Source organism: Aspergillus nomiae (assembly GCF_001204775.2).
Source record: "Aspergillus nomiae NRRL 13137 chromosome Unknown contig00017, whole genome shotgun sequence".
Lineage (NCBI taxonomy): Eukaryota > Fungi > Ascomycota > Eurotiomycetes > Eurotiales > Aspergillaceae > Aspergillus > Aspergillus nomiae.
In genome coordinates this window covers 147,135-174,084 of record NW_015378072.1, presented here as the reverse complement: position 1 = coordinate 174,084, position 26,950 = coordinate 147,135, and the positions used below count along the sequence as shown (strand labels likewise).

At 49.9% G+C, this 26,950-nt stretch overlaps 6 protein-coding genes across 6 annotated transcripts; 4 read left to right on the top strand and 2 right to left on the bottom strand.

The window, feature by feature from the left end:
• Nucleotides 1–121: 121 nt before the first annotated feature.
• On the top strand, nt 122–5,647 carry ANOM_002055 (putative PHD transcription factor (Rum1); the record flags this gene model as incomplete). Its single annotated transcript, XM_015547312.1, has 5 exons — nt 122–487; nt 632–1,547; nt 1,602–1,696; nt 1,750–4,424; nt 4,498–5,647. Coding segments are annotated over 5 exons (5,202 nt in total), but the record flags the coding sequence as incomplete, so codon positions are not given.
• Nucleotides 5,648–6,409: 762 nt separating this feature from the next.
• Nucleotides 6,410–7,618, bottom strand: ANOM_002054 (1-aminocyclopropane-1-carboxylate deaminase/D-cysteine desulfhydrase; the record flags this gene model as incomplete). Its single annotated transcript, XM_015547311.1, has 1 exon — nt 6,410–7,618. One exon carries the CDS (start codon nt 7,616–7,618, stop codon nt 6,410–6,412), a length of 1,209 nt encoding a protein of 402 aa, XP_015411143.1.
• A 1,066-nt stretch (nt 7,619–8,684) lies between these two features.
• Nucleotides 8,685–10,076, top strand: ANOM_002053 (putative exopolyphosphatase; the record flags this gene model as incomplete). The annotated part of the gene is made up of 1 exon (XM_015547310.1): nt 8,685–10,076. The coding sequence occupies one exon, from the start codon at nt 8,685–8,687 to the stop codon at nt 10,074–10,076; it is 1,392 nt and encodes a 463-aa protein (XP_015411146.1).
• Nucleotides 10,077–10,685: 609 nt separating this feature from the next.
• ANOM_002052 (putative SH3 domain protein (Cyk3)) lies at nt 10,686–14,498 on the bottom strand (the record flags this gene model as incomplete). Its single annotated transcript, XM_015547309.1, has 1 exon — nt 10,686–14,498. The coding sequence occupies one exon, from the start codon at nt 14,496–14,498 to the stop codon at nt 10,686–10,688; it is 3,813 nt and encodes a 1,270-aa protein (XP_015411145.1).
• Nucleotides 14,499–16,456: 1,958 nt separating this feature from the next.
• Nucleotides 16,457–18,707, top strand: abr2 (laccase abr2; the record flags this gene model as incomplete). Its single annotated transcript, XM_015547308.1, has 6 exons — nt 16,457–16,651; nt 16,738–16,793; nt 16,876–17,046; nt 17,097–17,267; nt 17,323–17,448; nt 17,503–18,707. 6 exons carry the CDS (start codon nt 16,457–16,459, stop codon nt 18,563–18,565), a joined length of 1,782 nt encoding a protein of 593 aa, XP_015411148.1. The 3' UTR covers nt 18,566–18,707.
• A 1,229-nt stretch (nt 18,708–19,936) lies between these two features.
• Nucleotides 19,937–26,866, top strand: pksP (polyketide synthase alb1). The gene is made up of 5 exons (XM_015547307.1): nt 19,937–20,310; nt 20,363–20,654; nt 20,713–24,144; nt 24,205–24,960; nt 25,014–26,866. Exons 1-5 carry the CDS (start codon nt 20,024–20,026, stop codon nt 26,670–26,672), a joined length of 6,426 nt encoding a protein of 2,141 aa, XP_015411147.1. The 5' UTR covers nt 19,937–20,023; the 3' UTR covers nt 26,673–26,866.
• Nucleotides 26,867–26,950: the final 84 nt, after the last annotated feature.

The following is a 26,950-nucleotide window of genomic DNA, read 5'->3' as shown; positions in this document are numbered from 1 at the left end:
CACTCCTCGACGGTTGTCCTTTCTCTCATGTGCCTTTCACATCGGATGACTGCCCCCTTCCATCCGCGATAAGACACGCGCAATTTTCTTCCGCTCGCGATCAGACCGTCGCATATAAGAAATGGTGGCTCCGGCCTCGACAGGAGGCAACTCGACTGGCGGACAGCCTTCGGCGAGCCGTCAACCCACCCGATCCTCTAGCACCCACCCGTCGCATTCTCACAATGTACCCTTAAGTGCTCGACGGTCTATACCTCTCGACTTGTCCACAGTGGAGCGACGGGGACAACCCAATGCCCCTCGAGAGCCAAGTAAACGTATCCGACCTCACGGTTTACAAGAGGCTCCTACGTTTCGGCCAACTGAGGAGGAATTCAAGGATCCGGAAAAGTACATCCGCAAGATAGCGCCCGAAGGCAAGAAATATGGAATTTGCAGGATTATTCCACCTGAAGGCTGGCAACCGCCGTTTGCCATTGATACAGAGGTATGTGCATGCTTTTCATGATTTGTTGGCTCTCCAGGGTACACATCTAGGGCTGTCTATCAGCTTGGATGGGGATTCCTTTCACCTCTTCTGCCATTCACAATACTATAAGTGAAGTATGGAGGCTGACAAACAGTCTCACAGCGATTCCACTTCAAAACCCGCCGACAGGAGCTCAACTCGGTTGAAGGAGGTATGCCCCCGCGTTCAGCCACGTCTGCCGCCGGTGGTGCTCCGCAGCCCAGTTCTGACCCGGACCCAGGAACCCGAGCAAATCTAAATTATCTCGATCAACTGGCCAAATTCCACAAACAACATGGAACCAATCTCAACCGTTTCCCGAGCGTCGATAAACGCCCTCTGGATTTGTACAAGTTGAAGAAGGCTGTGGAGGTTAGGGGTGGCTTTGACCAAGTATGCAAGATGAAGAAGTGGGCTGAGATTGGCCGCGATCTTGGCTACAGTGGCAAGATCATGTCTTCACTTTCAACCTCGCTGAAGAATTCCTATCAGCGATGGCTCCAACCATATGAAGAGTACCTCCGCGTGGCTAAGCCCGGGGTGCAGCAGCAATTGGAGCTGGAACATGGTGGTCCTTACACACCATCGCCTCATCAGTCGCCTATGGCTAAAAAGCCCATGCCACTTGACAATGGCACGCCACACATGCTTCCTAAGGGAACAATGAGTCTCCCGCCATCAGCTCCGCAGAGCACTCCGAGGGAGGTTGAAGCAACCCCGGATAAACCAACACCTCCAGTTGAGCCGACGCCTCCTCGGCCGATAGCTTCTGGATTCACCCCTGTGAATGCTAGTTCGGGATTTACTGCTGTCAACCGGTCGCCATCTTTTGTGGCGGTAAACAACAATCCGACCATAAAGCGTGAAATAGAGAATGGCTCTTTGACACCGAAAAGTGTGGCTGAGCATCCTTCAATTTCGACTCCTGTCTCCAATGGCCATGGCCATCATACAAAGCGCGCGATTAGCCACGAAAGTGGTTCTCAAACTGAGAATGGAGACGACCCGAACGGTCGACGTAGTAAGCGTCTCCGCAAAGGTGTGTAAAGATTATTACCATCCGTTACTGTATGCGAACCTAATGATTTCGTAGATGCGCCTTTACCTACAATTGCCGGTTCCCATATGAGTCTTCTTCGGCCTGCTCCTCCCCGGTCACGGAAGAGTGACGGCCGCAAGACGGGTGATGTAAGCTGATATCACGTTGTCGATCTTTATTATAATGTGCTAACTGTACCTAGAAATGTGAGAATTGTGGCAAATCAGAAGATAGCTCCTCGATCCTGGTATGCGATAGTTGCGAGCAAGGATACCACAAGTACTGTCTTGACCCCCCTCTGACTGCCATCCCCGAGTACGACTGGCACTGCCCAAAGTGCCTGGTAGGCACAGGGGAGTTTGGCTTCGAAGAAGGAGGAGTCTACTCGCTGAAACAGTTCCAAGAAAAGGCAAATAACTTCAAAAAGAGTTATTTCGCCTCAAAGATGCCATTTGATCCAGTCCTGAACAGCCACAGACGGGAGTCTGAGGACGACGTGGAACGCGAGTTCTGGAGATTGGTGGAAAGCCTGACAGAGACCGTTGAAGTAGAATATGGTGCTGATATCCACTCAACTACTCACGGTAGTGGATTTCCTACTATTGAACGGAATCCCCTCGATCCTTATTCAGTTGACCCTTGGAACCTGAATGTTCTTCCTTTCCACGGTGACTCGTTGTTCCGCCATATCAAGTCGGACATCTCTGGCATGACAGTCCCCTGGGTTTATGTCGGCATGTGCTTCTCGACATTCTGCTGGCATAATGAAGACCATTATGCGTACTCGGCCAACTATCAACACTTCGGTGCCACAAAGACTTGGTACGGTATTCCCGGGGCTGATGCAGAGGCGTTTGAGGAAGCGATGCGGCAGGCAGTCCCGGAGCTTTTCGAGGGTCAGCCTGACCTTCTCTTCCAACTCGTTACCTTGATGCCGCCAGATCAGCTCAGAAAGGCCGGTGTCAACGTGTACGCGCTTGATCAGCGGGCTGGGCAGTTCGTCATCACCTTCCCCCAAGCTTACCACGCAGGATTCAATCATGGCTTCAATTTCAATGAGGCTGTCAACTTTGCGCCTGCCGACTGGGAACCTTGGGGTGCAGTGGGTGTGGAGCGTCTCCGGGATTTCCGGCGACATCCTTGTTTTTCGCATGACGAATTACTTTTAACAGCAGCAGCTCGTGATACGTCCATTACAACTGCTAAATGGCTATCTCCGGCCCTTCAGCGGTCCTGCACACGGGAACTTTCTGAGCGAGCTGCATTTTTCTCCCGGCACCGGGAGATTGCTCTGCACCATTGCACGCTTGGCTCCGAAGATGCCATGGACATTGGTGGTTGCCAGCTAAAGTTCGTAGTCGAAGATGAGGACCTACCTGAAGAAGATTACCAGTGCCAGTGGTGCAAAGCATATACTTATCTGACACAATTTCGCTGCCATAAAACCGGGAAAACCGTTTGTTTGTCGCATATCGATATGAATGTTTGTTGCGGAGAGCCACTAAAACAAAGGCTACTTGGGCCGGATCACACATTACGTTACCGATATAGTGATGAGGCTCTGAAGGCGTTGGTGCAAAAAGTTCAGGACCGTGCCAGGATCCCGGAAGCATGGGGTGAGAAGCTCGACAAGACATTGGAAGATGAGGCTAGGCCACAGTTGAAGGTCCTTCATAATCTATTGAGTGAAGGTGAGAAAATCCCATACCATTTGCCTGGTCTCCAAGATCTTGCGGCCTTCGTCCAGCGCTGCGATAAGTGGGTTGAAGAAGCAACCAACTATATTACCCGGAAGCAGCAAAACCGGAGGAAAAATGAGAAGGCTTGGCGCAGAAGTAGTTCTAAGGCCGCGCAGCTGGAAGAACGTGATCGTGAAGTTCGCAGAGTAGAAAATATCTACGCCCTTCTTGCAGAGGCTGATAAACTGTCGTTCGACTGTCCACAGATGGCTTCTCTGGAAGAGAAGACCCGCGAGATCGAGAAATTCCGCCAGGACGTTAACGTTGCCCTCATGAACCCCCACATTCGATCGGTCCAGGAAGTTGAAGATCTGGTGGAGTCCGCACGTAATTTCAACGTGGATATTCCCGAGGTTGAAGGACTGGAAAATATTCTCCGGCAAATGAAATGGAACGAGGAAGCGCGCCGGAAGCGCGATCAGTACCTGACGCTCAAGGACTGTCAAGAGCTAATCCTGGCTGGTGAGCAGCTGGGTTTGTCGGATACCAACGATCATCTGGTCTATTTTAAGGATCTATGCCGCCATGGTGAGGCCTGGGAAGCTAAAGCCAAGGAATTGATGTCTGTAGAAGCCGTTCACTACCAGCAGCTGGAAGCTTTGTCTGCCCAGGCTTCCCGTTTCCCTGTCTCCCCTGAGACGCTTTCTGCGGTAGATGCCATATTGACAAAACAGCGTGAAGCGCAGAAGAAAATCCAGTCTCTGTACGAGAGAAGCAGGGATCCGGAATTCAGGAACCGCCCTAAATACAAGGAAGTCCGCGAACTCATGGAGTCCCTTGAGGAGCTGAACAGCCGGCCAACTGGAGCCATTGACCTGGAACGTGAGCAGAAGCGCCATGAGGATTGGATGAGAAAAGGCAAGAAACTATTCGGAAAGGCAAATGCGCCGCTTCACATCTTGAAGTCGCATATGGAGTATGTTGAAAAGAGGAACTCTTACTGTTTTGATTTGGAAGATCGCTGTCGACCGCCGGTCGAACCTTCATCGCGAGATAACACCCCCGATGGTTTGTTAGACAATAACACTATCACTCCTAGCATGTGGGGCGGTGGGAAATCGCGGAAGCGAGACGTCTTCTGTATCTGCAGGCACTCTGAAGCTGGAATGATGATTGAGTGTGAAGTCTGCCACGAGTGGTCGGTCTTCCTTGCTCCCACCCCCTTCGGTTATATAATGATATAGGCACTGGCTAACCCTCATTCATAATAGGTATCACGGCAAGTGCCTCAAGATTGCAAGAGGCAAAGTCAAGGAGTTTGACAAGTATACCTGCCCTATCTGCGATTGGCGCCAAAAAATACCCCGAGATGCGGCTCGTCCAAAGCTAGAAGATCTTCTAGATTGGCAGGCCGAAATCGCAGGCTTGCCTTTCCAACCTGATGAGGAACAAACCTTGGACAACATTGTCAATCAAGCAGTTGGGTTTCGAGATTTCCTCCATGGCTTCACCAACGCCGCGTGCACCACTACCGAGGAGGTTCCCACATTGATATTCTATCTCCGGAAGATAGAAGGTGCGGAGGTCTTGTTGGCCTACGAAACCAACTTCTTCCGACAGGAGATTCATAAATGGGCTCCGGTGGCACCAGAAGCGCCTCCGATCCTGGAACAGTCTCTTTCGACTCGCAAGCCACGTCCAACAAAACAGCAAAAGATTATGGCACAGCTCGGTGTTGACCGTCCCGAGGATCTCCCTCCTCATTTGCGTACAAAACAACCTAGCCGTAAATCTATTGATCTACAGTCGGGCAAGTCTTCCCTGCTTCCTGAATCACAAACGCCGGGCGATGGCTCGAATTCCGATTCCAATCGTGGTGAACCTACGTTAGCGCCAATGACCGATGCCCAAAGCCCGCCTTATCCTTTCTCTGCCAATTATTCGCTTCCTGCAAGCGACTCTACACCGGCCTTCGCTCCCGGCTCTTCTGCTTTTCTGCCACACGCTGCCGCGCACTCCCCATCATTCCCTGTGCGCTCCCCTTCTCCAGGTCACCAGGGACTTGATGCATCTCTCTTTAGCTCTCCGCAGTTTAATCAGGGCCCAGAAAACGAGCCACCAGTGGTTGATGTCGATAATGAAAATCCATTTGACAGCAGTCCCCGGCAGAACCTTGACGATGTCTTCGCAGATTTGACAAATCAAGATGCAGAGCCCGAGCCGGAACCAGGGCAAGAACCAGAGCTTATGGAGAACACACATGCTAACGAGGCTCTGGAAGTACTTGATGCGAGCATGGGGATCGTTCTGAAACTCCACAGGATGAGGAGCCACAGGACGATAAGTCTAGCGCGGAAGCCAACGGCTCAGGTGAGGGCGATCGCAATACAGAGGAGCTGTAACGTTGTTTTCGAGAATAATGTCTATCAAGAAGTGGACGCTTTACGGGCTCTTCCAGCTTTTTTGCCTTGCGCATTCATGACAACAATGCGAGTATAACGATATCTCCAAAACGAGCTCGATCAAAAGACTTCGTTTGATCCATGGTTTTCTGCATGATCCAACATTCCAGGGTGTTGCCTTTACAAGTCTCCAGGGAGGCTTACTCTTGTGTTCTTTCTGTAAAGTTATTATATGGTATTGATGTTCCCGAGACGTGCTTTCCGTGTCAGCCGGTTTTGACAATCTTTCTATTTGTTGCGACTCAGCGATCTGTTGCTTCTTCCTCTCTTCCTCTCTCTCTCTCTCTGTCTCTCTCTTTGCCATGGCTTACGTCTGCTTACATGGACCGGGTGTTTAAAAAATGTGGGGTGTCTGGGGAGCTGGCAATTTCTCAACTCGTGTGGTCTTTTTCTTCGTCTTATCTTTATGTTATTTTTTTTCACCTTTTCTTCTTTCTTTGCTTCAATTGATATTCGCGTCGTTCTATATTTACATGGGTGAACCTAAAGTGATAGCCCATGGCCTGTCATCTCATTTCACCACCTATGCCTCTAAAAGGCCAAACAAGCCCGTCTCTGTACGCTGGTATCATTGAGCGGTATGCTCATGTTTACTTGATTCCTCTTCTCTTTGCTTTGTTTGGCCCTATGCTCTGTGTACTACTAGTCAGACTACCGTTATTCTGTACTCTTAATGAATAGACATTAGTTCGCTCAAGCTGTCATTCTCGCCTTTGCCACTTTAGCGGATGTCTGCATACGCGCTTAGGGCCGTCTGCCCACCGGTGTGGATAAACAGTGCATTTACTCGATTCCCGCTGGACGAGGTCTCAAGGCGGCTTGCCCAGTCTCTGATGAGTTCGCCCTCTTGTACCCAGTGCATGGCGCCCCTCATGACCTTGACTGTGTACACGGGGTCAACAATGACCCCCTCTTCTTGCGCTATCAACGCCAGGATCTCCTTGGATGTCGGATCCAGCTCTCCGTAGGCTGTGCCAGCAAATCGATCGTCTAAATGGACATCTTCCGGCGTGATGTCCCGCTCAGGGTCTAATCCAATGAGACGTGCCGCACGCCTGGCAAAGTTGAGCACTCGACCTTCATGATATTCTTGCGGCTTGGTAGGGGAAGTCAAGATCCCGATGACCTTACGACCAATGACCCTCTCTTCCTTTTCCTCCTGTCGTGTCTGAGCCTCGATTTTCTGCAGTAACTTGAACCCCGCAATCAAGCCTCCCACGGTACTCCCACTCCCGCACGCAACAAAAATATATTCGAACCGGCCATTGCCCCCTAATTGCTCCTTCTCCTGCGCCGCAATTTCAAAGGCGCACCGCGCATAGCCCAGCCCGCCTAAAGGATGCAAACTGGCCCCCGATGGAATCCAATAGGGAGCCTTCCCCTGAGCACGCAATTCCTCCAGGATCGGCGTAATCGGATCCCCGTCATCCACCGTCGAGCTATTCTCGAGCATCCGCACCTCGGCGCCTAGAAGCCGGGCAATTTGCACATTTCCCGTGCGTAGAAAAGCATTCTTATCTGAACTAGCAGTTAAGCCGCCTCCTGTAGCTTTATGGAGAATAACAATTGCCTCGAGTCCGAGGCGTCGCGCTACCGAGGCGACTTGCACTGTATGGTTGCTTTGGATAGCACCCTCGGTCACCAAGGTGGTGATGGCCTTTGCTCCTGATCTTTCCCCGAGTCCATGTGGGCTTGAATTAGCCAGGATGTCAGGGACGATGTACTCGAGTTTGCGGTACTTGTTGCCTGCACAGGCGAGTGGGGAGGAATGGTCTTCGCGCTTGGCGAAGAGGGAGACTGCGGGGGCGGCTTTGGGGTTGGGATTGAGATATCTGGTTAATGCTGGGAGAGGATGAATGGGAGAGGGGGAGGGATATAGAAGAGGGTATCTGGGGAGCTTTGCGAATGTTTCTGGGAGAGAAAAGGACATGTTGATGAGTGGGTTGGTTTGTTGATTTGGAGGAGAGATGTGATGTAATGGGAGAAGTATATATTGTTCTCGGAGATTGAGCATGCTATATACAGCTTGAACTCGAGGCCGGTATCACAACCGGGTCCCATAACTCAGTCGGTTAGAGTGCTGAGCTAATAACTCAGAAGTCGAGAGTTCGAGCCTCTCTGGGACCAATTCTTTTTTGCACATTTTTTAACCCTGCTTGGTTGTAGGAACGGCGCCGTTTTGCTCTCATTCCCTTTTTTTTTTTTTTTTTTTTTCCTTTTTGGTTTCGTTATCGATTAACTTTATATGCTGTTGTATCGAATGACCAAGTCAGGGTATGTACGAAGTAACCGCATCATTGCCGACCCCCATTGAAGTATTTCAGCAGGGCATTCCCGGCTCAACGTCATTTCTATATACATCAAGCTATACGAGGATCCCCCTGCATATCTACAATATATAGATTCTCCCATGCTGTATTTTCTCGGCTCGATGAGGCCCGTGTTGGGGCATTATCGAGTCCGTCACTGAGCCGCTTTATAGAGGCCCTATTCTCCTGTTGACGCTTTTAAGCTGTAGACCGCCAACGAGTCCCGATATCAGCTATATCTTGAGCTTCAATATGACGCCGTACATCTCCTACATACACTAGCCTTTCTTAGCCTGGCGTTTAGATCTTGACATTGAATAAGAAGGCCGCTTCCTTGTCTTTAGAAAGCTCGTCCAGAGCTGCAGAGGCCATGGCACCTTTCTCTGCATTATATAACGCGCCAATTTGGTGATATTAACCCGTTTTTCTACGCGACTTTTTTCATTGTACGCGTGTAGGGCCTTTTGGATAATCTCCTCCTCGGCTTTATAGGTCGATTGCATTTTCTGTGTATTGTGAATAGCTTCAAAAATGATGTTGAGCTGACACCTGAAATGGGGGTCGGCGGTGAGACGGTGCGGTGATATTCTGCCCATGGATACGGAGATATATATTTCTTATCGCTTATCACCATCACCAAACGTCACCGTCAACACCGCGGGGAACAGCATCACACAAATCCACACAATGGCTAATAATTCCGAGCACACTCTTTTCCGGTTCTTAAAAACCGCCCTGCAGACACATCGCCGGTTTCTTTCCGGCGCATTGACACGCGCAGAAGCACCCGTCTACGTCATCGGCAATCCCGCCGCGGACCTCGACTCTATTATCTCCGCGATAACCTACTCATACTTCGCCAACAACACTGGCCGGCACCATGTTCCCCTGATAAACCTACCGAATGTTCCATCGGGCTCTGAGCTGCGCCGATTGCGACCGGAATTTGTCAAAGCATTATGGTTGTCAACTCACCCCCCGGCGCGAGGTGAACAAGCATGGGAAGAGACACCCGAATCAGCCGGGGTGATCCTCCACGACCATATCCTCACCGTGGCAGATTTCAATGCGCACATGAAAGAGAATGGAAAGGATAATGAAGAATACCAGATAAGCGCCGACGCGGTCCTCGTAGACTGGAATGCGCTGCCGATCGGCACACAGAAAGGAAAGGGTAGTCTAGACGGGCTGCCGACGGTTGAATTCAACGTGATAGGTTGCATTGATCACCACCAAGATGATGGATTCCTTAGTCCTGGGATCGAACCAAAAGTCATCGAGAAGAGCGGGTCCTGCGTGTCGCTTGTTATACACACGCTGAACAAACGGGGAATATGGCCGGAGGGGAGAGCAGAAGAAGCCCAAACACCACGGATGGCGGCTGAGGAACAAGTAGCCTCGCTTGCCGTAACTCCCGTTCTAATTGATACCACCAATCTCACAGCGAAAGACAAAGTCACCCAATTCGACATCCAGGCTGTGGATTTCCTGACACCCAAATTCAACAAGGATGTGACCGACAAGGACAAGCTCTATGCACAAGTCCTCGAGGCCAAGCAAAACAGTCTGGATCTTTTGACGGTCGATGAGATCCTGGGTCGAGACTACAAACAGTGGACCGAGACGTCTCCCCGTGAACCAGGAACACCCCTTAATATCGGCTTCTGCTCTATGGTCAGGTCGATCCCGTGGGTTGTTCGGAAGGCAAGATCTCCGCAAGAGTTCCTGGATGCAGTGTATGGATTTGCCGCCAAACGGGAACTGAGCATTGTCGTTGTCATGGCGGCGTTCAGTTCAAGTGATGGCAAGTTTCATCGGGAGTTGTTTGTATGTGCGCGTGACGAGGGCCTTGCAGTTGATGCCCTGAAGAATTTTGTTACGCAGTCCAGCTCCCAGTTGGGTCTTGAGGAATGGTCTTCTGTCGATGGTGACGAAGGTGGTCTGTCGGATGCTATGAAGGACACTCTTAATAGTGACGATACCCACAAGTGGAGGCATATCTGGACGGCAACGGATACTACAAAGAGCAGGAAGCAGGTTGCCCCGATGGTGCGGGAAGCTGTGACCTCTTTGAGATAGAGACTAATTGGATAGACATCTAATCGTTAGAAGTACATTATCATTCTTTCTCATTGGACCTAACAGCGTTACAAATACATCTATTCCACGCAATGATCTGAGAAGACGTTTGCACTGACGCCTCTCCAAGTCTAGGTAAACAGCGTCCAAATCTAACCGCTAAGCCTGGTGCCCAACCATCCAACATGCCTCAGATAATGTGTAAAAGGAAAACATAAAAGGGAAAGTAAACAGAATGGATAATCACATGTTGAACACCAGCTCTATCGAATTGAGAATATACCCGCTAACTCCCATATATGTCGTAACCTGAATCCATGATGCTGCCCCTCTAGGGTAAGCCTGACCAAATCAAATGAACATTACTTGATGCAACCATGCAGGACCCCAACCCCGACTCAGATAATGCAATGCATGCAACCGTGAAGCAAGGAGCGCAATGAGAAAAGAAAAAGAACATATTAAAGGAAATTGGACCAGTTTGCTCTCTATTGTTGAGGATCGTCTGGAGAAAAATCATCGGACTTGAGGTGAAGCAAGATCAGGATATCAAAAAGTATTCCATGAACATGGCTGATAAGCGAGATTCAGCCAGGAATACTCCAGATCCTAAAAACATTCCCATTCACAGAAGACACACCACCGGGCGACACGATCTGCGAGGACCAAGCCTCTCCAGGTTCCCCGCTCCCCAATCTTGATGACCGTTTCCCAGACACTACCGTCCGCTGTAGCATCGGTGCCTGATTCGGCATTGGGGTTGGCACTGATCATGTGGTCGGCTTTCCGAGTCAACCGCAGGATCTTGCCTGATGGCGACTGTATCGCTAATTTGGCCGGCTTCTCCCGCCCGGAGGCCGACCGACCTGAAGAGATAGCTGACGTCGACGCGGAGAACTCGTTGGAGACGGTGGACACAGAGGACCCACCGGCAGAGCTGGAGACCATGCTAAGTGCACTAGCGGGTCGAGAAAACACGGACGGAGAGATTCGCCCACTGACACCTGCTTCATTGCTCGTTGACGAAGACGACGTGGAGGATGGATGCTGCCGTACGGCGAAGACGAAGGTATTGTTGACCGCAAGCCTTGCACACTGGGGCTGCATGATATACAAATCATGACGCTGGGCATGAGGGGTTGGATGACGGAGCACGAAATCATATGGTGGATTCTCCCCAGTATGAACAATTGGGAGAGCGAGGGCTAGAGGATGTGGAATATCCCGGCTGGAGTGCATCAGTCCTTTCTTTCCCGCATACACCTTGAGCGTGCCCTGTCCTTCGTCGCCTGGTAAGATGGCTTTGACAGTGATACGCTTTTGACCGCTGACCCAGTCGGGCTGAACCAGGGCACGCTTGCGTACTATCTCTCCACTTTCGAAGAAGTCACCATCTGCGTCCCGGGCGAAAGCGGGAGCTTCGAGTTCAGCGGCGCACTCTACATCTGGCGGTACGAATAGACGGATCTGTAAGACCTCGAGACCCTCAATTCGGACAACGCTGGTATCGTAATCAGGAAACTGCAGACCCATCTTGAAGTATGTTGGACAAGTGGTAGGCAGAGCAAGAAGCACATCGGGGGAAATGGGAGGGCAGATGTGTTGTTCCTCATGAGAAAGAGGTACATGCGTATAGCAGATCTCAAGAGGACGGGCGAGGAAATACCAACTTTCTGCCGAGGCAGGATTGTTGGTAACGAATTGACTCCTCCGCGGGTTGGTTGGGCTTGCTAACGAACAGTCCATGATGCGCCATTCACCATCAACCAGTACAGCGTTCCACCAATGATTGGCTCGGGATAGGCTATCTAGCTCAAATAGCTCGCCAGGAGACTTAAGATACCCTTTAATTGCATCGGCGTGCAAGCCAACCGCGGCACACATTTCTCTCACGAGGAATGCAACTTCTTGAGGACTTCCCCTTTTTGTCTGCAGTACCCGCTTGAGGTCCATTCCGACTTCTTCAACAGGTTCATCCCAAGCAATCTTTTCACTGACCCAAGTAAAGATGGCGCGAAGCCTTTGAACATCACTCTTGTAAGGCCGACAGACATACCCTTGCGCGAGACTCATAGGGTTGGTCATTGGGGGGAGGCTGTTCACGAAGCGAGCACTCTTGTCGACAAGAGAGAGATTGACGGACCCAAAGTTGGTAGGTTCACTGATTGGTAAACCATCAATGCTTTCATCGCCCTCAGCGGTCTCATAGAGCTCCTCTACCGCATAAATAACTGGATAATCCATCATATGGCACCGCTCAACTCTCTCCATTCTTTCGTTTCGACTGGGAGAGCTTGCTCGGTTTACATCGCGCCGCACTTGGACCCAATCGATACCATTACTGCCGAGTCCCATCTCCCGAGCAGTGTCACGGTGGGAGTGTGAAGAGCGGATTGGAGAAATCGCTCTACCCTTCGTAGGTGAATAGGACCCGCCATTTTGCCCCACTGCGATGCTGCTTCTGGCATTGGCGGCACCGGTCTTTGCGGATTCAAAGATCTTTTTGAAAAACCCTTGTTTCTTGGCTTTGGGGGTGGAAAGACCTCCGAATACTCCAGCAGACTCCTCCGGTCCAGTGCCCGAAGGCGACCAGGGAACGGCTGACGAAGCGCCCTGTCGAGAGGTATTATGACTCGAATGATACGATACTCCGGTTAGGGGGGTTTCGGGCCGCACAACTTTTGATACATCACTGAAGCCTCTTGTGCGGAAAGTGTCCAGTGCGGTATTGGGTCGCTCATTTGCTCCGGTTCCTCTCCGGGCATAACTCCCTGCGCTGGTCGCACTAAATCCGCCGGCTGATGGACCACTCATCAGGCTCTGACTGGTTCTTTCGGTGCTAGTTGTTATGTTGGTACCGTTACTCTGCACCCCACTCGAAGAATTTGTAGTACTCGACTTATTAGTGTAGCTCCGGTTGAGCATCTCCGCTCTCATGTCTTGCCCAGAACGGCGGTTCTTTAGATAGGGATACTGGGCCGGAATGGAGTTGTGTCTCCCGTGGTAAGGAACATTTCGGGGAGGTGGCGGAGGAGGTTCCTCATCATCCTCTGGCATTTCTATATCTTCAGATCCTCTTCGGCTTTGCTCCTGCATTTGACGAAGCCGGCTTTCCATCCTTTGCACGTAGTTGTTCAACTGTGGAGGTCCGTCAAGGAAGTGGTCCTGCGCGTATACGCTGCCCCTATGTGGCTGGCCACCATGATACTGATACTCCTTTTCACCATCAAATCCCAATGAGGTCAATGGGCGATTCATGATCTGCAAAGATCGACTGTCCCGTAGACTTTCATAAGCATCTGGTGACCATGGGTTATCAAACATCGGTTGAGGAGATGACGAATGAGTCTCTCGGGACATGCCCATATCCTCTAAAGAGGTCATGACATCTTCCATTGCATCTCGCAGGGGAGAGGGTGTATGTCCGTTTACATCTGAATGTGCCGCCGGAGAGGGGGTCCTCGGTATTGTCACATAACGGTCGTTCATATCGTAGCGAGCGGGGACACCCATCTCCATGGACGGTTGACGATTGACAGCGACTCTGTGTGGGGGAGGAGGTGGCGGTGGCGGCGACTCTTCACGTTCCTGAAGCTGCAGCGGAGAGATCTCGCGGGAAGTTGGCCGGGATAGAGATACGTTGTGTCTAGGTACCGAAGGTGGTATCATATCAGACTCATCCATAGGTCGAGGAGATGCTACACGAGAGGGAGGCCTATAAATCACCAGATCCTGCCCAGTGGGGATTGGTGGATCGGCTTCCGGTGGGCGGGGGGAGACTGCTCGCGAGGGAGGCCTGGGTCGGGAGACTGTTTGATTTGAGGTGATAGGAGTGGATATTGACGGCAGATCGGGTTCTTGCGGGGGACGAGGGGATATCGCACGTGAAGGAGGCCTGGATCGCGAAGACTTCACAGTAGGAGTTGATTGCCTCATTGAGCTCGCGGGGGTGCGCAGAGGCTTGACTTTCCGGGGTTGACTGCCATCACGAGGAGGTGTTTGCGGGATTGAACTCTTGACAAGGGATGTTGAAGTCCCGTTCCTTGCGAGTTCGCCCGAGGGCGCAAGCGCTTCTTTGTGTGCCTGGAATGGCTTCCTAAATACCGTCTTTTGCTTTTTCGGAGCTGACGTAGGATTTGTGATCGGCGATTGAGCTGCTTGAACCATTGGGCCTGTTGTTGTCCGACTGACCGGAACGAAATCCTCCCCTAGGACCTCGACGAAGTTGGATGGAAACAGGCCCACCATGCGTCTATCTCGTCGTAACCGACCCATCCACCACTGACCATCTCCGGCATTGAGGCATTCTATGAGATCCCCCTCTATAAATCCCAGATCACGCTTAGTTTCTCCGCCCCACGAATAGACAGCTCGACACCAGCATGGGAACCGGGAGGGTAGCTGAGGCGCGCTTGGGGTCATCGCGGGCGAGTATGAGTGGGGGAGAGGAGGTGGCGTTAGTCGGAGATAAAGCACCGTATTCACTAAGTGTTAGGAACAATGAGTGGCGCAATCAATCAAAAGAGTACGCCAAGGGGGTTCAACCACTTTTGGGATAGGGTATAAGGAAGCTCCCCGGCGGGTTAAATGAAAGGCAGTTATGAAAGGACTAGGACCCGTGCAACGGAGGGAACAGGAACATGATAGGACGAGGGTAGAAACAATAATCGGACAAGAAGGAAGAGAAGAAAACTGATAAGATTAAAAAGGCAATTCTTCCCTGCCCATATCAGTTCACATGGAAGGGAGGACTAAATGTCCGATGCGAAAGAGAAAGAAGCAGCAAGTCGTGCAAGGGTCTGAAGCGACGGACGGAGAACGAGCTGAAGTCACGGTGAGGCCCGAATTGTTTTGGTGTTTACGTGGGCCCCCGTTTGGGACTAGTCGCCGGGCTTATCGATAAGCTTAATGCGCACTGTCCCCCGTGATCAATCAAGATCCTGGATTATACGAAAGTCTGTTCCAACATGGTCTTTGTGTTATTTTTTTTTCTTTTTTCTCTCTGTCTTTACTTAATCCCCTTCCATAATTATAGAAGTACTCACTCTTGACCAACACAGGGGAGACTGTCCGATTTTATTTTCTTTGTCATCTGCACGATATGCACACTTGTTTATAGATTAACTCCCGTATAGTTGGATGTCCTTCTCTTTGGGCGACCCATGGTTTATCCTCTCCACTACCCGCACGGCAACCCATGGACAGCATGCCGTTGGAGTCCCAATCATATTCTATTTTGATAGACTTTATCATCTGCATTCACATTACGGTAGAATCTGTGGCAACAATGGACACAATCTTTCCATATAAGACAACAACGAGAAACCCCCCAAGGACTTAGGAAGGCATCTGTTGCAAGAGTCAGTCTTTGGATTCATTTACATTATCATTGTGAGACATTGGGGAAGGAGTCCCTCTCTACCCCTGACTCGAAAGTTTTCACAATCCTTTCCCTCGATTTGGACAATGCTGGATTCCAAACTACGAAGAAGCATTAGCTTATTGGTGTAGCTTCACGCCTCATTCGCTTCGGGCCAAGACTGTGGTTGAAAGCGAACAGCAATGAAGGGAAGAGGGAAAAATAACAAATAAAAATAAAAGAAAAGCCCTGATATGTGGCTGGTCTCTCCTTTCTCCTGTTTATTGACATTCCAGTCGTCCTCCCTTGAACCTGCAGGATTTATCCCTTGCCTTGTTGAACCAAAACCAGTAAAGAGTACACATCACTTTGTCTTCCCATAAGGAGACAACTCTGTGTACGTGGCTGAGCTGGTTCAAATAGCTTGACACATGTATTGTGAACGGAGCAATTCCAGGGTGCATTCTGCAATACAATGCAGCAGTCAGCCACGATGTCGGGATTCGACAGTGTTGACATTTTTCCGTCTCCAGGGGTTTGATGTGCATCGACATTGGCGAGCGGCACGTGCTTGGATTAAAATCAATAAATCTTGATTACTACTCCTACTAGTCCATCAGTAGCGGTCCGCAACCCTTGTATATACGATTGAGAGAACAAGAGGTTGGGCATGACCACAACAGAGGGAACACAAAAGATAGTAAGTACTAACTAATAACGCTTTTATAATCATCAAATATGTCACATTTTCATTTACTATTGACATTGGATCTCGTATTATCCTGTGGGTCCCGCAGCTCAATTCCCGAAGACTAGTTCAACTCTAGGAATGCCCGTTCTCGGACTCAGATCTCCCTGTTGATGTTTGCTACGCTTCCGGCCGACATAGCATTGCATGTACATACCTGATTCTTGGCTAACATGAGACGTGTTTATTTAAGACGCTTAGAAAACTCTGTGGAATTGAACACCATGTTCCTCAATAAGTCTTTCTATCTACTTTCTAGAGTGGGTTGCAAAAATGGCGCCTTTGAAATCCCTCGTGGCGTTGCTCGGTGCCAATCTGCTTCCTTCGGCATTGGCCGAGCTTGTTAAATTCGAGGCGAATCTGACTTGGGCGAAAGGCTCTCCAGATGGCAACCTTCGAGACATGATTTTTGTGAATGACCAATTCCCGTCCCCTTCGTTGATACTGAACCAATATGATGACGTGGAGGTATGTGTTTGAGCTTATATATATTTATATATATCTCCCCTTTCATCATTGTCCGCCACATTTTTCAGTTGACTAATCTTCCATAGTTCACGGTGAATAATCAGATGCCTTTCAATGCCACCGTGCATTTTCATGGGATAGAGTATGTACAGCACTGCGGCCACGTCTTTACCATGCATCTTTATGCAGAGCTGGTCGATGGCGGAGTATCTAACTTGATACAGGCAACTGAACACCCCGTGGTCGGATGGCGTTCCTGGCTTGACACAGAAGCCTATTTTACCTGGAGGCACATTTACCTACCGATGGACCGCCACAGAATATGGCACGTATTGGTACCATGCCCACGCCCGGTCTCTGATGGCGGACGGTCTCTACGGAGCTATTTGGATAAAGTGTGTACTGAGATGTCTCTCTATCTTATGAAAAGAACTGACATGATAAGTCCCGCTCCTGAGATCCCACAGCCGTTTCACTTGATATCCGATGATGAAAACGATATTGAAGCCATGCGCAAAGCAGAACAGGACCCTAAGCTCGTCATATTATCGGACTGGTCACATTATACCTCAGAAGAATACCAAACTATTATGGAGGAGAGTGGGGTAGATCTTTTGTACGAACCCCGTTACTAGAGCAAATAGGGTATTTGACTGACAATAGTCTATCAGCTGCGTTGACAGTATTCTGATTAACGGGCGAGGGCGTGTGCATTGTCCTGGAGCTGATTTTATCAACAGCCTTCAAACGATCTATTTGAAGGAATCTATCGATTACCTGCCGCTAACAGATAAAGGGTATGTTGTTATCCCCTAAGAAGAGCCCATATATCGCTAATGAACGATTGGAAGGTGCTATCCCAAGATCTACAAGACCCAAGGAAGCTTCCCTCGAAACGACTCAAAGGTCCCACCCGGGCTAGAGTCAGGCTGCGTCGCCACCGCTGGGAGTCATGAAATAATTGAAGTTGATCCAGAGGACGGATGGGTCAGTATGAAGTTCATTAGTGCCGCATGGCTTAAAGCCTTTATCGCATCTATCGACGAGCACCCTATGTGGATCTACGAGGTTGACGGTCATTATATTGAGCCTCAACTCGCACACACTATGGTGATGTACAATGGCGAGCGCTACTCTGCAATGATTAAACTAGACAAGACGCCGAAAGACTATACGATTAGGATTCCCGACACAAATGCGGATCAAATCATCGCAGGCTTTGCCACTTTGAGATACAAAGGCGGTAATCATGTTGAAGATTCCGAGCCCTATGTCAATTATGGTGGATTAAACACCACTGCTGACGTGATCGCTTTGAATGAGAGTCTTTTGGTGCCGTATCCTAGCATCCAGCTTCCGACGGCTGCCGACCAGCTGATCAACCTCACCTTTGGTCGGCGAGAGTCGGCATATCAATGGACACTTGAAGGGAAGCAGCTGTATGACGTTATGGCCAACTACGACGATCCAATCCTATACAACCTGACCGCGAAGGAGAACTTAGCCGACAAAGTCACCGTTCAAACTCAGAATGGAACCTGGGTGGATGTTTTACTTCAGGTTGGTATAATGCCGGACACCCCACCTATTCAGGCGCCCCATATCATTCACAAGCATTCGAACAAAGCCTTCATCGTCGGAGAAGGCGATGGGTTCTTCAACTGGACGAGTGTCGCCGAGGCAGCTACGGAAAAGCCGGAGCTTTTCGAATTTGAGCGACCGCGGTTGCGAGATACTTATATGGTACTGGGTCTACTCGGTCCAAGATGGATGGTCATTCGGTACCAAGTGATTAACCCAGGTCCTTTCCTCATCCATTGCCATATTGAAACACATCTAGCCAATGGTATGGGGGTTGCTTTACTTGATGGCGTCGACGAATGGCCGGAGGTTCCACCAGAGTATGCTCTTTGAAGGTCGCATTTCTTTCCGATCATCTATGACTAATCATTGCTGCCCTTGCATCATATCTGTATATAATGATATAATACGTAATTTGACTTCATATCTGATTGTTCGAGGCTCAAATGATTAAGAAAATCATCATTCTTGATAGAGTTTTAGCGGAACCGCTCTATCGGTAGCCATGGTTTAGGGCTCGGATAGCAAGTAGATGTAACGTGAGAAAAGTGAGTCTAGAGAAGATCCATCTTTTTTGTTTTTATTTTCCATTTTTCCTTTTCTTCTAAATGGTAAAATGATTCCACCCTGTTTCCTGTTGTTCGACCTTTCCGTTGGTCCGATGTTACATGGTATTTGATATGAGATTATGGGTTTGTTGATAGCATGGTAGTATTCGGCAATCGGCACATAGTTCACTGGTGCTGAGGCGGCGAGATTGATTCGGTTTGAATACATACGAACTGCCCTAGGGCTGAACTTCTAGTGAACTTATATTATACTTAATCAATACAGCAGAACTAGTTCAACTCGAATCAGCACATCATATGTGGTAAACAAGCAATCTTGTTCCAAGTCCTGGCTGTAGCTAGTAGATCTCCAGGTATAAGGCGTAGAAAAGGTACACTGAATACACTGGCCCCCGGTTCTGGCCCTTCGCCTTTATCAAGCAGCTCAGCTAAGCCACGAGCCACAGCATATTTACAGAACGAAAGCAGGGAATGCGTGTTTGTCTTTGGGGCTGGAACGGGGCTTGAGAATGCCACGTGACCACAGGGGCTATCTTCACGATTGCCGAATGCGGCGACGACTCCCGTTAACGTTGCAACGACGAGAACAGACTTTGCTAACAATTCGTGTCTCCCAATGCATTTGAATCAAGACCAATCATGTATGTCATTGATCGATGTTCTGCTCGCTTGTACAAAGCCTGCTTGTCGGCTGTCTGTGCCCAGGGTCTGCAAAACAGAGTTTGAAACATCCACCTCCTTACGGTAGAGACGTAGCTGGCCTGACGTGTACCGCAGATTCTCTCTCAGGGAGGCAAATTCTTGAGTCTAGAATTGTATATATACAGGGTCAACATGACTCAAGGTGGATGTCAGCGAGCTCAAGAGCGTAACGGTAGGATTCGACAGATGGACTGTCAGACCATGTTGGCGATTGACCATCCAACTCCAATGGAGATGAGTGTTATCGCTTACATGATAGGGTCTTGGCTTCCCAAGAATAGTAAAAGGCTCTAGAAGGTTTTGACAATGTGACCTCATTCATTTGGCTGGAAACGAGTGATCGGTGGAATGCTCGGCCAAGTTCTTCGCATGCCGTAATAGAGGCATAGTACCCACTGTCGCATGTGGTAGTAACTCTATCTTCGTATAAATCATACTTAATATCTAGCCAATCGCTTTGGGAAAACAATCTGATCTGCATCTTTGCGACTCTTGACTGGCACCTTTTTTTTGACCCAGCATGGAGGGGCCACGCGGCGTCTATCTCTTCGGAGACCAGACAAGTGATTTCGACGCCGGCTTACGTCGCCTCTTACAAGTAAAGAATAACACAATTGTTGCATCGTTCTTCCAGAGATGCTTCCACGCTTTGCGCCAAGAGATCGCGAGGCTTCCACCATCTGAACGGAAGATCTTCCCCCGGTTTACAAGTATAGTGGATCTACTGGCGCGTCACCGGGAGTCAGACCCCAATCCGGCTCTGGAGAGCGCGTTGACCTGTATCTATCAACTGGGATGTTTCATAAAGTACGTACAACTGCAGATCCTGACCCATTCGAACGTGCCTGACCTGAGATAGCTACTACGGAGACCTTGGAAACGTGTATCCATCTGCTTCAGATTGTCATCTAATTGGCCTGTGCGTGGGTCTTCTTAGTTCCGCAGCGGTAAGCTCTTCGACCAATGTGGGAGAATTGATCCCGGCTGCAGTTGAAGCAGTGGTGGTAGCTCTCCGACTTGGCCTATGCGTCCTTAAAGTTCGAGAGCTGGTGAGCTCTGACCAAGCGTCGTCAGCAAGCTGGTCAGTTTTGATTTCAGGGATTAGCGAGCAAGAGGCTTTCCAGCTTTTAGAGGAATTCACTGTTGAACGGGTAAGTTAATTAATCCGAGATAGTCCGCGGGACAGAATGTTCTAATCACCGGGTAAAGGCAATTCCTCCTTCATCCAAACCGTATCTCAGTGCGGTGGGATATAACAGTATTACCATTAGCGCACCGCCTAAGGTCCTTGATGATTTGATTGAAACTAGGCTGTCTAAAAATTACAAGCCAGTGAGGGCGCAAATCCATGGTCCTTACCATGCGGCACATCTATACGACGGCCGAGATGTTGACAGGATCCTCGAAAGCTGCCCGAATGAGGTGGTTGCAAACTACACACCCCGTATCCCCGTACTCTCAAGTACGACGGGAAAACCGATAGAGGTCGAAAATATGAAGGATCTACTTCGGGCCGCCCTTGAAGAGATTTTATTACGTCAACTATGCTGGGAGAAGGTCACGGATGGCTGCTCTTCCATAGTAAAAGCCGCTCGTCATCAATCATGCAAGCTGTTCCCAATTTCAAGTACCGCGACACAAAGCTTGTTTACAGCTCTTACAAAAGCTGGGATAACCGACATCGAAGTGGAAAATGGGCTCGGAGATTCTGCCACGAACCCGAAGGACAACCGAAACATCAGCGGCAGGGCCGACTGCTCCAAGATAGCTATCATTGGCATGTCTGGACGATTCCCAGAAGCTGATGGCACAGAGAGGTTCTGGGACGTTCTGTATAATGGTCTCGATGTACATCGGAAGGTTCCTCCAGAGCGTTGGGATGTTGATGCCCACGTTGATCCTACTGGAACAAAGCGTAACACCAGCAAGGTTCCGTACGGATGCTGGATAAACGAACCAGGGTTATTTGATCCCCGCTTCTTCAATATGTCGCCACGTGAAGCGCTCCAGGCAGATCCCGCTCAAAGACTTGCATTGCTCACTGCCTATGAAGCTCTCGAAATGGCTGGCTTTATTCCCGACAGCACCCCGTCGACCCAGAGGGATCGGGTCGGTCTTTTCTATGGAATGACCAGCGATGACTATCGTGAGATAAACAGTGGTCAAGATATCGATACATACTTTATCCCTGGTGGCAATCGTGCTTTCACACCTGGTCGGATAAACTATTATTTCAAGTTCAGTGGGCCCAGCGTCAGTGTTGATACAGCCTGTTCTTCAAGTCTTGCGGCTATTCACATGGCTTGCAATTCGATCTGGAGAAACGACTGCGATGCCGCTATTGCTGGAGGTGTCAATATATTGACGAACCCCGATAACCATGCCGGTCTTGACAGGGGCCATTTCCTGTCCAGAACCGGGAATTGTAACACATTCGACGATGGCGCTGATGGCTACTGTAGAGCAGATGGAGTGGGTACGATCATTCTCAAGCGGCTGGAAGACGCTCAGGCAGATAACGATCCAATCCTCGGTGTGATCAATGGGGCCTATACCAATCACTCGGCAGAAGCTGTCTCGATTACCCGCCCTCATGTTGGCGCACAAGCATTTATCTTTAATAAACTGCTGAACGATGCGAATATCGACCCCAAAGACGTCAGCTATGTTGAAATGCATGGAACTGGTACTCAAGCTGGGGATGCAGTGGAAATGCAGTCGGTCTTGGATACATTTGCCCCCGACTACCGCCGTGGTCCAGGACAGTCCCTCCATCTTGGTTCCGCCAAAGCAAATATTGGGCATGGAGAGTCAGCATCTGGTGTAACTGCACTTCTGAAGGTGCTTCTAATGATGAAGAAGAATACCATACCCCCTCATTGTGGTATCAAGACTAAGATCAACCACAACTTCCCCACGGATCTCGCACAGCGCAATGTCCACATTGCCTTCCAACCTACACCCTGGAACCGACCAGCCTCAGGAAAGCGGCAGTGCTTCATCAACAATTTTTCGGCGGCTGGTGGAAATACCGCTCTTCTGCTGGAAGATGCTCCAATTCCTGAGGTTAAGGGACAGGATACTCGATCTGTTCATGTTGTGGCTGTGTCGGCACGATCCCAGAGTGCACTCAAAAATAACATCAACTCTCTCGTAAAATACATTGATGAACAAGGAAGGTCATTCAATGTAAGCGAGGCAGAGTTTATTCCAAGCCTGGCATACACCACCACAGCACGGCGTGTCCATCACCCGTTCCGTGTCACAGCCACCGGATCCAGCTTGCAGGAGCTGCGTGACTCCCTTAATAACAGCTCTCGCCAGGAAAGCTTCAGCTCTGTTCCTGCGACGGCCCCTGGAGTAGGGTTCGCGTTCACTGGCCAAGGAGCCCAGCACACCGGAATGGGAAGGCAACTGTATGAAAAATGCTCTCAATTTCGGACAACAATGCAGCATTTTGACTGCATCAGCCGAAGCCAAGGATTTCCTTCAATCCTTCCTTTGGTTGATGGAAGCGTACCCGTGGAGGAGCTGGGCCCTGTCGTGACACAGCTCGGTACCACGTGTCTTCAGATGGCTTTGGTCAAATACTGGGATTCACTGGGTATAAGACCTGCATTCGTCCTTGGGCATAGCCTTGGAGAGTTTGCTGCCTTGAATACAGCAGGTGTATTGTCGACTTCCGATACTATCTACCTCTGTGGTCGTCGGGCTACGCTCCTTACAGAAAACTGCCAGACTGGAACGCACGCCATGCTGGCAGTCAAGGCTTCATACCCACAGGTCAAGCAGTTGCTGAAGGAAGGTGTGGATGAAGTTGCCTGTGTCAACTCACCCAGTGAGACCGTTGTCAGTGGCCTTACCGCCGATATCGATGACTTGGCTCAAAGGTGTTCCACTGAAGGCTGGAAGTCTACTAAGCTAAGGGTGCCGTTCGCTTTCCATTCTGCGCAAGTTGCCCCAATTCTTGAACAGTTTCAAGAAGAAGCCCAGGGTGTCACGTTCCGTAAGCCGTCGTTACCGTTTGTCTCCTCACTTCTGGGAGAAGTCATCACAGAATCTAATTACGATGTTCTGGGAGCTCAATATATGGCGAAACAGTGCCGGAGGTCGGTGAACTTCCTTGGAGCTCTGGAGGCCACCAGATATGCGAAGTTAATGAATGATAAGACTGTCTGGCTTGAAGTTGGTGGCCATACCATTTGCTCTGGTATGATCAAAGCAACATTCGGCCCTCAAGTTACCACCGTGGCGTCTCTTCGCCGAGAGGAGAATGCATGGAAGGTCCTCTCCAATAGTCTGTCGGCCCTTCATTTGGCTGGCATTGAGATTAATTGGAAAGAATATCATCAGGATTTCAGCTCCAGCCACCAGGTGCTCCCGCTTCCTTCCTACAAGTGGGATCTCAAGAACTACTGGATACCCTACACCAATAACTTCTGCCTTACCAAGGGTGCTCCTCAAACTGCAATTCAAGCTGCACCACAAGTTACATTCCTGACAACTTCTGCACAAAGGGTTGTTGAGAGCCGCGACGATGGTAAAACAGCGACTGTCGTGGTACAAAATGACATCGCTGATCCCGAGTTGAACCGTGTTATCCAAGGCCACAAGGTCAATGGAGCCGCACTTTGCCCATCGGTAAGTAATACATGCATGGCCAGACTATCATTATAACCCAGCCACTTACATTCTGTACAGTCACTTTACGCGGATATTGCCCAGACGCTTGGAGAATACCTCATCGAGAAATACAACCCTGAGTTCAAAGATCTTGGTCTCGATGTGTGTGACATGGTCGTGCCGAAGCCACTCATCGCGAAGGGAGGGGAGCAGCTCTTCCGAGTCTCTGCTACTGCCAACTGGGCTGAAAAGAAGGCTTCAGTTCAAGTATATGCTGTCAATGCTGACGGCAAAAAGACCGTGGACCATGCGCATTGCACGGTGAAGTTCTTTGATACCAGTGCCTCCGAGCTCGAGTGGAAGAGGATCTCGTACTTGGTCAAGAGAAGCATCGACAGTCTTCACCAGAATGTGGAAACAGGGGAGGCTCACCGTATCCAGCGAGGAATGGTGTATAAGCTTTTCAGCGCGTTGGTCGATTATGATGACAACTACAAGTCAATCCGCGAGGTTATCCTGGACAGCGACAACAATGAGGCCACGGCTCGTGTCAAATTCCAAGCGCCGCCAGGCAATTTCCATCGAAACCCATTCTGGATTGACAGCTTCGGTCACCTGTCTGGTTTCATCATGAACGCGAGCGATGCGACCGATTCTAAGAGCCAAGTATTTGTTAATCATGGGTGGGATTCGATGCGTTGCCTGAAGAAGTTCTCACCTGATGTCACTTATCGCACTTATGTGAGGATGCAACCATGGCAAAACAACATTTGGGCTGGAGACGTCTACATCTTTGAGGGTGACGATATCATTGCTGTCTTTGGAGGTGTCAAGGTTGGTACCTCACTACTGCTTTTTGGTTTCCCTTTTACTGACATGATGAATAGTTCCAAGCACTGGCACGCAAGATACTTGACACCGTTCTTCCTCCTGTTGGAGGCTCAAAGGCACCGATTGCAGCCAAATCACCACCCCCAGCTCCCACTCAGAAGGCCAACACAGCTGCCAAGGCCCGTCCCAAAGCGCCCGTGCCATCCAAGTCCTTCACCAAATCTTCTGGGCCGAGTGTGGTCGTACGCGCACTCAGCATTCTAGCCCAGGAAGTTGGTCTGGCAGAGTCTGATATATCAGACGACCTGGTGTTTGCGGACTACGGTGTAGATTCGCTCCTCTCCCTAACAATCACTGGCAGGTATCGTGAAGAGTTGAACCTCGATTTGGAATCTTCTGTGTTCACCGATCACCCAAGCGTCAATGACTTCAAGCGGCTCATCGCCCAAGTGAGTCCTTCAGAGAGCCATGATGGATCTTCCAGTGAACAAGAGTCGAACTTCTCTTTCAACGGTGGCGAGTCTTCAAGCGCAAGCACTCCTGAGATCACATCACCGCCGAATGAGAAGGTACCTCAGGTTGAGCAAAACGACACCATGAAGGGAATTCGTACCATCGTGGCGGAGGAGATCGGGGTGTCCGCGGAAGAGATCGACCCTGAAGAGAACTTGGGAGAGATGGGAATGGATTCGCTTCTCTCCCTGACTGTTCTCGGAAGAATACGAGAGACTTTGGACATGGACTTGCCAGGGGAGTTCTTCATCGAAAACCAGACCCTCAATGATATAGAGGTGGCTTTGGACCTAAAACCCAAGACGGCCGTCCAGCCAACTCCCATGCCAGAGCCAGTCAAGTTCTCTGACGCTATCCATGACCTTCAGCCAAAGCTTACTCAACATCCCAAGGCCACATCCATCCTGTTACAAGGAAACCCCAGGACAGCAACAAAGACGTTATTCTTGTTCCCCGACGGCTCTGGCTCAGCTACATCCTACGCCACCATCCCGGGACTCTCTCCCGACGTCTGCGTGTACGGACTGAACTGTCCTTACATGAAGACACCTGAGAAGCTCAAATGCAGCCTGGACGAACTCACTGCTCCCTACGTAGCAGAGATTCGTCGTCGGCAACCGAAGGGTCCCTACAGCTTCGGCGGCTGGTCAGCAGGAGGCATCTGTGCATACGATGCAGCACGCCATCTAATGTTCGAGGAAGGCGAGCAAGTCGACCGCTTGCTTCTCCTTGACACGCCATTCCCCATTGGGCTCGAGAAGCTGCCGCAGAGATTGTACGGCTTCTTCAACACGATCGGCCTCTTCGGCGAAGGTAAAACGGCACCACCCTCCTGGCTCCTCCCTCACTTCCTCGCCTTTATCGACTCTCTTGATGCATACAAGGCCGTGCCCCTTCCATTCACAGACGCCAAATGGGCCAAGAAATTGCCCAAGACCTATATCATCTGGGCTAAGGACGGTGTTTGCGGGAAGCCGGGAGACCCCCGGCCTGATCCCCCGACGGACGGTTCCAAGGATCCCAAGGAGATGATCTGGCTTCTCAATGACCGGACCGACCTGGGGCCTAACAAGTGGGATACATTGGTCGGACCTGAGAATATTGGTGGAATCACGGTAATGGAAGATGCTAATCATTTTACGATGACGAAGGGCGAAAAAGCGAAAGAGTTGTCTAATTTTATGGCTAACGCCATGGCTTAAAGATTGATGAACCTGATTATATTCTCTTTTTATTATTATATTGCACTTATTTTTTTCTCTCGTTTATATGGCTTGGTTCTGTTGTCGGTCTCATGTTTTTGATACACAGGGATTAAAGCACTGTCATACAATAACTAATGTACGGTAATAATTGTATGTAATCAATCATTTATACATTTTGGAACCACGAGACATCTTCATGTAGCATAAACAGTACTAAAACAGCCTATATATTGACTAATCGCTGGTATTGGATGCTAGGGAAGTAGAACAGGACG

Bases quoted from the DNA above. Each gene is read 5' to 3' on its own strand.
- pksP (XM_015547307.1), top strand. From the start codon at position 20,024: ATGGAGGGGCCACGCGGCGTCTATCTCTTCGGAGACCAGACAAGTGAT. The intron at 20,311-20,362 runs GTACGTACAACT...GACCTGAGATAG, and splicing joins CAACTGGGATGTTTCATAAA to CTACTACGGAGACCTTGGAA. The intron at 24,961-25,013 runs GTTGGTACCTCA...CATGATGAATAG, and splicing joins CTGTCTTTGGAGGTGTCAAG to TTCCAAGCACTGGCACGCAA.